The sequence below is a fragment of the Bombina bombina genome, chromosome 7 (assembly GCF_027579735.1).
Source record: "Bombina bombina isolate aBomBom1 chromosome 7, aBomBom1.pri, whole genome shotgun sequence".
NCBI classification, from domain to species: Eukaryota; Metazoa; Chordata; class Amphibia; order Anura; family Bombinatoridae; genus Bombina; species Bombina bombina.
Window position 1 is genome coordinate 555,242,061 of NC_069505.1, and position 14,192 is coordinate 555,256,252.

The 14,192-nt window shown below is 38.6% G+C and overlaps 1 protein-coding gene across 1 annotated transcript in view; it reads right to left on the reverse strand.

The window, feature by feature from the left end:
* LOC128636564 (class I histocompatibility antigen, F10 alpha chain) overlaps positions 1 to 14,192 on the reverse strand; it is a gene marked incomplete at its 5' end in the record, with an annotated part of 196,160 nt that overhangs the window by 70,593 nt on the left and 111,375 nt on the right. The window contains 1 exon segment of the mRNA XM_053689557.1: positions 5,681 to 5,953. Within this exon segment, the coding sequence (XP_053545532.1) occupies positions 5,681 to 5,953 (273 nt within the window).

Genomic DNA, 14,192 nt, shown 5'->3' on the forward strand with positions numbered 1-14,192 from the left:
GTGACAAACCCAGTAGGGGCCAAGTCTTTAGAGCATTGAATATTGCCCAAAGTTCTAGAATGTTGATCGGGAGGGAGCTCTCCTCCTGTGTCCACAGGCCCTGCGCCTTCTTGGCGCCCCAAACTGCTCCCCATCCTGACAGACTTGCGTCCCTATAAAGGAAAAAGGAGTGATGGCACTACTAAGTATCACTTAGGTGAGACTGGGCCTTTAAATTGTCCAATATTGGCCTTCTATATAGTATAAAGGGCCCCGAGGTGCTGTGTATAAAACAAAAAATTTAACCAATACAACTGAAGGATAGTTGCAAAAAAGTATACACATAAAGCACTCTGCTCTCACTTGTAAGTTATATTAATATCGGGTGATCTATATCCACAAAGGAAAATAAAAATTAAAGTTTATAAGATAATCTTAAAAAACGGGTGCTTTAAAATCAACTAGAGGTGTTAGGGTTAATCACTTGTATAATGTAAAGATACCTGGCATTAGCTAGGCCAATATAGTGATGAGGTATATATGGCTGGGGCCTAGAGTGTGCAGCTCAAAAAATGGTTGGGGCTTAGTAAAAAATATCCCCCAAACCAGAATCAATGCTTGGTGGAAACAGTATCGATATTTTCACATACTTAGATTCCCCTACATAGGGGTTATTGTGATTCTGGGATAATTTTGTCTTTTGAGTGATACACCAACTTTGTATTCTCGTTTCAGGAGTGTTGTAGCTCAAAGGTATAGGTATAAATTCCCCTATATAGGGGTTATTGTAGTTCTACAATAATTCTATCGGTTTCAATGATACACTGACTTTATATTCTCCTTTCTGGAGTGTTGTAACTCAAAGGTATGTAGAATTAGCAGAATCAGTGTAGGTTATATAGCATGTGTATTTTCCCCTTAGCATACAGTACCTCCCAGCCCAGTATTGCTACTAATAACAGCACTATCAATTGGAGTATATAGCGTGTTTGTATTGTACTGAATACAAATTATTCAGACCTTGGAAAATTAGTAGCTGATTTAAAATGCATAGTCACAATCACCCAGGATGGTCTTAAAAAGGATATCCCTCGGGACAGGTGATCCGGACAAAGCCACCAAGAGAGAGATTCTCTCGACCGGTTGTCTAAAGAAATCTGTTAAGACAGATCTGAATGATCTCCGTTTCACTGCCTCAGCATGCACAGTTGCAATGGCCTCCAGATTTATCTTCCATCCATGGGACTGAAGAAGACAGAGGAGAGATGCTGAATGGTCTTCTGACACTTCTCTGCCAACCTCCTGTGACGAAAGGCAAAAAATGACTGGGGTAAGTGGGGGAGGTATTTAAGCCTTTGGCTGAGGTGTCTTTGCCTCCTCCTGGTGGCCAGGTTCAGTATTTCCCACAAGTAAGGAATGAAGCCGTGGACTCTCCTTATATTAAGAAGGAAAGAGAGTTGCTGTGGGGAAGGGACCTCAGGGGAGGGGTACTCCTAGTGTATGTTCAGGGCCTGTTGTAATAGAGAACTTCCCTAGCTCTTCAGATGGTGAGGATATGGTCCCTCCTTCCCTAGGAGTATCTGTACCCAGGGTGAGGTTAGGTTTATCCCTGGTGGGGTTCAGTCAGGCCCATCATCATGACAATGTTATATTTGGTGACAGTTTTTCTGAGAATGTTTTGTTGGGTGCTAATGTTGATTTTCCTCTGACAGGTCCAATTCTAGCACCCAGGGGTGCAGCTCTTGAGCAGCAAGGTGCGCTGTGTCCCATCGACGGCGGAGAGGAGGACTCCATCTGCCTGGCGGAATCCTGGACGGAATCCAGTAGGCTAGATCCTGGGGACAGCCCAGTGCAGGCCGAGGCACATCATTACACAGTACCAGTGGGGGGGTTTTGGTCACGTGTATAGGGGTAGATTGGGATCTGGTGCTGGGACACGGGCATCTACTAGGCCTATGAGGAGGGGAGGTAATATAGATAGGCTGTCTTATGCAGGAGATAATTTTATGGCCGATTTGGGCAGGGGTACCATCAAGGGGAGTGAGCGAATCTGAGAACTGCCTTCAGATTTAAATATGCCTGGCCCAAAGAGGGCAAGGGGTTTGGTGGGTGATGTATTGCCACTGCAGTCCCGTGAGAGAGCCCTTAGGGGTCGCGGGGCTTTCCGTGTGGTTAATCGTGCAAAGGTTTCACAGGTTCCTAGGGAGAGTTCATGTTTGGATGGAGGAACTTCTGCTTCTGCGGGAGCAGTGCGGACGGATTCAAGCTTTCGGGATGCACAGGATGCGGCAGCTGTGGCAGGTCAGATGGCGCACGGGCCACTGTCAGAAAATATTTTGAGTGGTGTGACTGAGGGAACTGGGAGCAGTACAATGGCAGGGAATTTGCTAGAAGGTTTGAGGGATCTGTTGAGGAAGATTAAATCCTCCGTGTCTCATGTGGCACCTCAATCCACAGTGGCTGGAGCTTGGGCGCCTGCAGCGGCCTCTGCGCCGCCGGTTCCCACGTCTGGAGCACCTGGGGTCTCTACAGGGAATGTTGTCCAGGATGTGGTTGTTTCCTCTGTCGGGCAGACTAGTCTACAAGTGGGGTCAGTGTGGTTACGGGCAGATAGGCATTAGGGTAGCGGATACCGCTTTGTCAAGGTCATGCCTATGCTCAATAGGTCCGTTGGGGCTACACTAAGTAGATTAAGGAAAAAATCTGTAGGAGGGAATGTATAGAGCTCTCTTCTTTACTACCTTTGGAGCAGTCATTTGAGGTGCCTGATGATACTAAGAAGGAGGCTAGTAAAAAGGCAGAGGATGAGCGCAAGAAGAGATACAGAAAGTTGCTGCAAACCTTTACCAACTGGTTCCAGGCATTTGTGATTTACGCCAGTGTCATGGCAGCTAGATTCCCGGATCAAGGGGCTCCATTGTTTTGTTACCTAGATGAGATTGCGGCTGCCCAATGGACGTATGGAGGTATGGCTTTGTGGTTGTATGACGAGCACTTTCATCAACGTCTCGCCGTGAAGCCCGACATGAAATGGGACGACCGTGACATGGGTCTCTGGTTAAAAGTAATGACTCCTTTGAGGACTTCGCAGCCCTTTTGGTTTGTGGCCAGCAGATCGAATACAGCAGGTTCACCGACGAACGGCAGAAAGGGTTTCTGTTTTGCATTCAATGAGGGACAATGCAAATGGAGAAATACATGCAAATTTAGACACAAATGTTTGGGTTGTGGAGGAAACCATGACTTTTGCCAAGTGTTTTAAAAAAGGAAAAGGCCCTGGGAGGTCTGATTTACCTAAAAAGGGGGTGTCCCCGGTCAGGGTGGAAAGGATGGAGCGTTGGTTATGTTGTTACGGCAGTAAAAGGGGTTGTTGGGAAAAGGCATCTGTTCTGCTTCATGGTTTCGAGTTTGGTTTTATTATACCCTCTGTTGGTGGGTTGGAGTTTTTTTGTGGGCAATTTGAAGTCTGCGAGGGATTGGCCTCAGGTGGTTCGTGAGAAGCTTATGAAAGAGGTTGAGTTGGGCAGGATTTCCAGTCCTTTTTATTCTTTGTCTCTCGGGTTTGCGAATATCTCCTTTGGGGGTGGTTCCTAAACGGGAGCCTGGCAAATTCCGGCTTATACATCACTTATCTTATCCAAGGGGGGATTCAGTCAACAACAGTATTCCTCCCGAACTAGTTTCGGTAAAATATGCTTCTTTTGATAAGGCAATTGAGATGGTTCGGTCGGCCGGGAGGTACGCTTAATTGGCGAAGGTGGACATTGAGGCGGCTTTCAGGTTATTGCCCGTCCACCCAGTTTCACATAGGCTGTTGGGATGTTGCTTTGATGGTTGTTTCTTTGTTGTCCTCTGCCTCCCCATGGGATGCTCTCTCTCTTGTTCGCTATTTGAGAGCTTTAGCACCTTTCTGGAGTGGGTCGTCAGGGAACTTTCGGGTCTGTCGTCTGTGGTCCATTATTTGGACGATTTTTTGTTTGTGGGCCCTTTGGGCGGGTCGGCGTGCAGAATGTTGCTAAATAAGTTCTATAGCATGGCCGAGGATTTTGGAGTACCAATAGCATTTGAGAAGTCTAAAGGTCCAACTACGGTGAATTTGTACAGGGGGCTCTATCACACCACAATTGCACATAAAAAGATGGTGTTAAGTGGGTTGTCACTGGGTTTACTAATGGATTGTAATAATGCTGCTGTATTGTCACCATGCACAGTACATCTGGAATTATCACTGCACAATCACACATAAAAAGCTTGTGATAATTGGGGGGTCCATCCATAAAGGCATGCTGGATTAGAGGATGGGCATCGCCTCTGATGAAGCTGGGAGGAGCCAAGCGAAACGCATTAGTACACAACCATTTTACGCACCAGAGGACGCAGGTGAGCTGTGTGTAGCAGTGGTTCTTGAGCCGGCTAATTTACAGCACTACCACTGACCCAGCGACACCCCCTCCATTGTTTTAAAGAGTTATCCCTTTGTGACTGCTTAGGGGAACGCTATATAAATGACGTATGCCATCTAAATACCATCTTAACCCCATACATTTCTAGTGGGCAATATAAACTGTGTATATTCACAGATTTAAAAAGGAATATTTGGATTATCAGCATATTGCAGCCTGTGGATCATCATTGTACTCACGCTGTGGACATTTATATTGCTTATGCTGTTGCCTACCTCACATGTTTGAGGGTGCATCTTGTAAGTGTACATCGTTTTATTCATTTTATAATAAAGTGGAACTTTTATAATCTGCACTTAGATTGTTTTGTGTCCCCCTTTTTGCACTCCACCACTTCTGTATCTACAGATTCCTTTTACCCTGTTGCTTTTTTCACGGCGATCACACTAGTGTTTTGGAAGGAAGCTGCATAGTGGACACAAAGGATATGGACATCCCAAAAGGAGAATAAGTATCTGTTCCTCTCTCTTTTTTACACAGACTGTCTAAGATATTGTTCTAGTGCACTCTTTTTGGAACGGACTTTAAAGCTTTTATATCACTTTTGTATTTTAATTTCACTGCATCTTAGACTACATAGGATTATTATATTTATTTCTGTCTATGACTGCATATGTTATGTGTAATGTGGCGCTACCTTAATATTGTGTAACAGCAATAGTGTTTTTTTGATAATTCTGCTGTCACTGGGTTTGCAAATGGATTGGAATAACTTTGTCGGATCACTCTGAGACAAACCATACAAAAGACTTTGTATAAGGTTTCGAATGGGGGGCTCATGTCATGACAAATAGGCATCTCTATTTACTGAACAAGCTGGGAGTGGTCAGATGGGGACTAGAATGTTCAATGTAAGTTTTATACAACAATATTTTGTCATCTTGTTGTTCAGTGACCACCCAGTGGTGTACTTATATGTACCTATATGTCTGTGTGACAATAGGGATGTGTATTAGTGACAGTCACATGTGACATACTCATGTATTTTATATTTACAGCAGAAGTTCTGGGTGTTGCTTACACATAACCAGTAATAATTTAGTTCAGTTACATTACTAATATAGTTCCTGTAAATTACACGTCACAGTCTAGTATCTCACAGTAGCCACAAGTAATAGAAATAAACAGCAAGTGACAATTACTCTATTAGATCAAGTGCAGTGACTGGCTGAGGAATCTAATTTACCCCTCACTGATGCTTCTAAGCTTCTCATTACTCCGTTATTGGTAACACTCACCCCAAAGCACAGTAAGCGGCTCCTTCAGGCTGCTGTGATCCACATGACAGGAGAAACTGTCCCCGTCCTTAGGTATCACCTCCACAGTGACCCTGAGCTGATAGGTCCCATCAGGGTTGGGGAGGACCTGTGCTGCCTCCTCTGACATTAAATCGATTTCTCCGTTTTTCACCCACTTGACATCCACAGCTTTAGGGTAAAACCCGTACACCCGGCAGTGAAGCTTTGTCACAGCGTCTGATTGGTGACCGGAAACTTTCACTTGTGGGAGAACTAATAAAGACAAAACACATTATTACTGATATTATGTGAGAGAACTAATAATGATAAAGCACATTATTACTGATATTATATGAGACATCTAATAAAGACAAAAAACACATTACTGATATTATGTGAGAGAACTAATAAAGATAAAACACATTATTACTGATATTATGTGAGACATCTAATAAAGATAAAACACATTATTACTGATTATATGTGAGACATCTAATAAAGATAAAACACATTATTACTTATATTATGTGAGATAACTAATAAAGACAAAACACATTATTACTGATATTATGTGAGAGAACTAATAAAGACAAAACACATTATTACAGATATTATGTGAGAGAACTAATAAAGATAAAACACATTATTACTGATATTATGTAAGAGAACTAATAAAGATAAAACACATTATTACTGATATTATGTGAGATAACTAATAAAGATAAAACACATTATTACTGATATTATATGAGAGAACTAATAAAGATTAAATACATTATTACTGATATTACATGAGAGAACTAATAAAGATAAAACACATTATTACTGATATTATGTGAGAGAACTAATAAAGATAACACACATTATTACAGATATTATGCAAGAGAACTAATAAAGACAAAAACACATTATTACTGATATTATGTGAGAGAACTAATAAAGATAAAACACATTATTACTGATATTATGTGAGAGAACTAATAAAGATAAAACACATTATTACTGATATTATGTGAGAGAACTAATAAAGATAAAACACATTATTACTGATATTATGTGAGAGAACTAATAAAGACAAAACACATTATTACTTATATTATGTGAGAGAACTAATAAAGATAAAACACATTATTACTTATATTATGTGAGAGAACTAATAAAGATAAAACACATTATTACTGATATTAAGTGAGAGAACTAATAAAGATAAAACACATTATTGCTGATATTATGTGAGAGAACTAATAAAGATAAAACACATTATTACTGATATTATGTGAGAGAACTAATAAAGACAAAACACATTATTACTGATATTATGTGAGAGAACTAATAAAGACAAAATACATTATTACTGATATTATGTGAGAGAACTAATAAAGATGAAACGCATTATTACTGATATTATGTGAGAGAACTAATAAAGATAAAACACATTATTACTGATATTATGTGAGAGAACTAATAAAGATAAAAAACACATTATTACTGATATTATGGGAGAGAACTAATAAAGATAAAAAACACATTATTACTTATATTATGTGAGAGAACTAATAAAGATAAAAAACACATTATTACTGATATTATGGGAGAGAACTAATAAAGATAAAAAACACATTATTACTGATATTATGTGAGAGAACTAATAAAGATAAAACACATTATTACTGATATTATGTGAGAGAACTAATAAAGATAAAACACATTATTACTGATATTATGTGAGAGAACTAATAAAGATAAAACACATCATTACTGATATTATGTGAGAGAACTAATAAAGATAAAACACATTATTACTGATATTATGGGAGAGAACTAATAAAGATAAAAAACACATTATTACTGATATTATGTGAGAGAACTAATAAAGATAAAACACATTATTACTGATATTATGTGAGAGAACTAATGAAGATAAAACACATTACTGATATTATGTGAGAGAACTAATAAAGATAAAACACACTATTACTGATATTATGTGAGAGAACTAATAAAGATAAAACACATTCGGCTAGATTACGAGTGGTGCGTTAGGGTAAAAAAGCAGTGTTAAGAGGTCCTAACGCTGCTTTTTTACGCCCGCTGGTATTAAGAGTCTTGAAGGTTTATGGGCACAGCACACTTTTTTGGCCTTACCGCAAAACGACTTACGTAAACTTCGTAAAGTCTTTTTTCTATGGGACTTCCATAGCGCCGGTATTACGAGTCTGTCCTGGGAGGCCAAAAAGTGATTGGTACACCCTACCCTGTCAAGAGTCCTAACGCATTTAAAAGTCAGTAGTTAAGAGTTTTATGGTACAACGCCGTAGCATAACACTCATAACTAAAGTGCTAAAAAGTACACTAACACCCATAAACCACCTATTAACCCCTAAACCGAGGCCCTCCCGCATCGCAAATACTAAAATAAAATTTTAACCCCTAATCTGCTGCCCCCAACATCGCCGACACCTACATTATATTTATTAACCCCTAATCTGCCGCCCCCAACGTCGCCGCCACTATAATAAACATATTAACCCCTAAACCGCCGCACTCCCGCCTTGCAAACATTAGTTAAATATTATTAACCCCTAATCTGCTGTCCCTGTCGTTGCCACTATATGAAAGTTATTAACCCCTAAACTTAAGTCTAACCCTAAACCTAACACCCACTAACTTAAATATAATTTAAATAAATCTAAATAAATATTCCTATCATTAACTAAATTATTCCTATTTAAAACTAAATACTTACCTGTAAAATAAACCCTTAGCTAGCTACAATATAACTAATAGTAACATTGTAGCTAGCTTAGGATTTATTTTTATTTTACAGGCAAGTTTTTATTTATTTTAACTAGGTAGAGTAGTTATTAAATAGTTATTAACTATTTAATAACTACCTAGCTACAATAAATACAAATTTACCTGTAAAATAAAACCTAACCTAAGTTACACTAACACTACACTATAATTAAATAAATTAACTAAATTAAATACAATTACCTAAATTAAACTAAATTAGCTAAAGTACAAAAAACAAACACTAAATTAAAGAAAATAAACAAATTACAGAAATTTAAACTAATTACTCCTAATCTAATAGCTCTATTAAAATAAAAAAAGCCCCCCTAAAATAAAAAACCCTAGCCTAAACTAAACTTTCAATAGCCCTTAAAAGGGCCTTTTGCGGGGCATTGCCCCAAAGTAATAAGCTCTTTTACCTGTAAAAAAAATACAAACAACCCCCCAACAGTAAAACCCATTACCCACACAACCAACCCCCCAAATAAAATACTATCTAAAAAAACCTAAGCTCCCCATTGCCCTGAAAAGGGCATTTGGATGGGCATTGCCCTTAAAAAGGCAAGTTAGCTCTTTTGCTGCCCAAACCCTAATCTAAAAAATAAAACCCTTAAAAAAACCTAACACTAACCCCCTGAAGATCGACTTACCGGGAGAAGTCTTCATCCAAGCTGGGCCGAAGTCCTCAACGAAGCCGGGCCGAAGTCCTCAACGAAGCCGGGCCGAAGTCCTCAACGAAGCCGGGCCGAAGTCCTCAACGAAGCCGGGCCGAAGTCCTCAACGAAGCCGGGACGAAGTCCTCAACGAAGCCGGGACGAAGTCCTCAACGAAGCCGGGACGAAGTCCTCAACGAAGCCGGGCAATGAGGAGCTTAGTTTTTTTTAGATAGTATTTTATTTGGGGGTTGTTTGTGTGGGTGGTGGGTTTTACAGTTGGGGGGATTGTTTGTATTTTTTTTTTTTACAGGTAAAAGAGCTGATTACTTTGGGGCAATGCCCCGCAAAAGGCTATTGGTAGTTTAGGCTAGGTTTTTTTTTTATTTTGGGGTGGCTTTTTTTATTTTAATAGGGCTATTAGATTAGGTGTAATTAGTTTAAATATCTTGTAATTTGTTCATTATTTTCTGTAATTTAGTGGGGGGGGGTTGTACTTTAGCTAATTTAACTTAGCTAATTGTATGTAATTTATTTAATTGTATTTAATTTAGTAAATGTATTTAATTATAGTGTAGTATTAGGTGTTAGTGTAACTTAGGTTAGGTTTTATTTTACAGGTAAATTTGTATTTATTTTAGCTAGGTAGTTATTAAATAGTTAATAACTATTTAGTAACTATTCTACCTAGTTAAAATAAATACAAACTTGCCTGTAAAATAAAAATAAACCCTAAGCTAGCTACAATGTAACTATTAGTTATATTGTAGCTATCTTAGGGTTTATTTTATAGGTAAGTATTTAGTTTTAAATAGGAATTATTTAGTTAATGATAGGAATATTTATTTAGATTTATTGTAATTATATTTAAGTTAGTGGGTGTTAGGTTTAGGGGTTAATAACTTTAATATAGTGGCGGCGACGTTGGAGGTGGCAGATTAGGGGTTAATAAATAGTATGTAGGTGTCTGCGATGTTGGAGGCAGCAGATTAGGGGTTAATACATATAATGTAGGTGGCGGCGGTGTCCATAGCGGCAGATTAGGGGTTAATAATATAATTCAGGTGTCTGTGATGTTGGGGGTGGCATATTAGGGGTTATTAAGTGTAAGATTAGGGGTGTTTAGACTCGGGGTTCATGTTAGGGTGTTAGGTGTAAACATAAATTTACTTTCTCCATAGGAATCAATGGGGCTGCGTTACGGAGCTTTATGCTGCTTTTTTGCAGGTGTTAGACTTTTTTTCAGCCGGCTCTCCACGTTGATTCCTATGGGGAAATCATGCACGAGCACGTTAAACCAGCTCACCGCTGACTTAAGCAGCGCTGGTATTGGAGTGCGTTAATGAGCAAAATTTTGCTCAACGCTCACTTCTTGTCTTTTAACGACGGGTTTCTGAAAACTCGTAATACCAGCGCTGTAGATAAGTGAGCGGTGAGACAAAACTGCTCGTTAGCACCGCACAGCCTCTAACGCAAAACTCGTAATCTAGGTGATTATTACTAATATTATGTGAGAGAACTAATAAAGATAAAACACCTTATTACTGATATTATGTGAGAGAACTAATAAAGATAAAACACATTATTACTGATATTATGTGAGAGAACTAATAAAGATAAAACACATTACTGATATTATGTGAGAGAACTAATAAAGATAAAACACATTATTACTGATATTATGTGAGAGAACTAATAAAGATAAAACACATTATTACTGATATTATGTGAGAGAACTAATAAAGATAAAACACCTTATTAATGATATTATGTGAGAGAACTAATAAAGATAAAACACATTACTGATATTATGTGAGAGAACTAATAAAGATAAAACACATTATTACTGATATTATGTGAGAGAACTAATAAAGATAAAACACATTATTACTGATATTATGTGAGAGAACTAATAAAGATAAAACACATTATTACTGATATTATGTGAGAGAACTAATAAAGATAAAACACATTCGGCCAGATTCCGAGTTTTGCGTTATGAGCGATGCGTTACTAACTTGCACGTTATTCTCACCGCTCACTTTCCTACAGCGCTGGTATTACAGGTTTTCCTAAACCCGGCGTTATTAGGCAAGAAGTGAGCGTAGAGCAAAATTGTGCTGCATTCCGCACTCCAATACCAGCGCTGCTTAAGTCAGTGGTGAGCTGGTTATACGTGCTCATGCACGATTTCCCCATAGACATCAATGGGGAGAGCCGGCTGAAAAAAAGCCTAACACCTGCAATAAAGCAGCGTAAAGCTTAGTAACACAGCCCCATTGATTCCTATGGGGAAACACATTTTATGTTTACACCTAACACCCTAACATGAACCCCGAGTCTAAACACCCCTAATCTTACACTTATTAACCCCTAATCTGCCGCTCCGGACATCGCCGCCACTATAATAAACATATTAACCCCTAAACCGCCGCACTCCCACATCACAAACATTAGTTAATATTATTAACCCCTAATCTGCCGCCCATAACATCGTCGCCACCTATCTACATTTATTAACCCATAATCTGCCGCCCCCAACGTTGCCGCCACTATACTATATTTATTAACCCCTAAGTCTAACACTAACCCCAACACCCCCTAACTTAAATATAAAATAAATCTAAAGAAAACCTACTATTAATAACTAAATAATTCCTATTTAAAACTAAATACTTACCTGTAAAATAAACCCTAAACTAGCTAAAATATAACTAATAATTACATTGTAGCTAGCTTAGGGTTTATTTTTATTTTACAGGCAAGTTTGTATTTATTTTAACTAGGTAGAATAATTACTAAATAGTTATTAACTATTTACTAACTACCTAGCTAAAATAAATACAAATTTACCTGTAAAATAAAACCTAACCTAAGTTACACTAACACCTAACCTTACACTACAATTAAATTACCAATTAAATACAATTACCTAAATTACAAAAAAACAAAACGCTAAAGTAGACAAAATAAAAAACAAATTACAAGATATTTAAACTAATTACACCTAATCTAATAGCCCTATCAAAATAAAAAAGCCCCCCCAAAATAAAAAAAAACCTAGCCTAAACTAAACTTCCAATGGCCCTATTGCCCCAAAGAAATCAGCTCTTTTACCTGTAAAAAAAAAAATACAAACAACCCCCCCAACAGTAAAACCCACCACCCACACAACCAACCCCCAAATAAAACCCTAACTAAAAATACCTAAGCTCCCCATTGCCCTGAAAAGGGCATTTGGATGGGCATTGCCCTTAAAAGGGCATTTAGGTCTATTACTGCCCAAACCCTAATCTAAAACTCACCCAATAAACCCTTAAAAAACCTAACACTAACCCTCGAAGATCCACTTACAGTTTTGAATAGCTGACATCCATCCTCAACGAAGCCGGGAGAAGTTCTCAGCGAAGCAGCAAGAAGACCTCAACGAAGCCGGGAGAAGTCTTCATCCAAGCCGGGAGAAGTGGTACTCCAGACGGGCAGAAGTCTTCATCCAGACGGCATCTTCCATCTTCATCCATCCGGCGTGGGTCCAACTTCAAGACATCCAACGCGGAGCATCCTCATCTTCCGACAACTAAAGGTTCCTTTAAGTGACGTCATCCAAGATGGCGTCCCTTAGATTCTGATTGGCTGATAGAATTCTATCAGCCAATCGGAATTAAGGTTGAAAAAATCCTATTGGCTGATCCAATCAGCCAATTGAATGCGAGCTCAATCCTATTGGCTGATTGCATCAGCCAATAGGATTTTTTTCAACCTTAATTCCGATGGGCTGATAGAGTTCTATTAGCCATTTGGAATCTAAGGGACGACATCTTGGATGACGTCACTTAAAGGAACCTTCATTTGTTGGGTAGTCATCGTTGGAAGAGGATGCTCCATGCCGGATGTCTTGAAGATGGACCCGCTCCGCGTCGGAAGGATGAAGATAGAAGATGCCGTCTGGATGAAGACTTCTGCCCGTCTGGAGGACCACTTCTGCCGGCTTCGTTGAGGACATCTTGCCGCTTGGATGAAGACTTCTCCTGGCAAGTGAATCTTCGGGGTTTAGTGTTAGGATTTTTTAAGGGTGTATTGGGTGGGTTTTATTTTTAGGTTAGCGCTTTGGGCCGCAATAGAGCTAAATGCCCTTTTAAAAGGCCATGCCCATCCAAATGCCCTTTTCAGGGCAATGGGGAGCTTAGGTTTTTTTAGTTAGGGTTTTATATGGGGGGTTGGTTGTGTGGGTGATGGGTTTTACTGTTGGGGGGTTGTGTGTATCAAAAACAAAAAAATGGACTTTAGTCTTGAGAAAGGCCCTTTTTTGAGGGCAGAAACGCGTTGACATATTGGTAAGCATTATTTTAATCTTTACTTCATTCTCATATTGGATACACTATGTTGTGAATTTCTTTTTTACAGGGACACTTTTTAGGATACCATAGGAGCAGCTGACAGGTGCTAGGATCCAATCAGCTACTTCAGCTACCACACTCAGGAATTTGGATCTGTTAAAGTAACTAACATTGGAAGGAATCAATTTCCTCACTTTCACCTTGTTTGTTATCACCCATTTTTTCCATTTTTTAGTTTTTGATTGACTTATTTTTGTTCTTCACTAACATTTGTTGATCAACTTTTTGGAACACTTTTTTGGATTATTTTTTATTTTATTTTTTATGTTATTGCATATTGTGTATTTTATTTAATTATATCTTAACCTCACTGGATTAAGTAGCTAGCATTTGTTATATCCATTTGCACTCACTTACTATTTGATCGTATCTATACAATTATTTTGCTACCCCCCCTTTTTTTTGCACTGCAGTGCATTTTTCTATTTTTTGGAACACTATTTTTGAAACACTATTTTTTGAACACTATTGTTTGTACTATTGTTTATTAATTTTTTGCTTGATGCACTTGTTATAGTTGTACTTAGGCTAATTCTGTTTTATTAGTACACACTCTTATTCTGGTGTACCACTCACACTGATCACCTGTTATTATCTCTGTTTTTATTGTAATTATCAGCTTTGGCCCTTTGAGCCGCTTCTGTAAGATATTCCTGTATTTGTAAT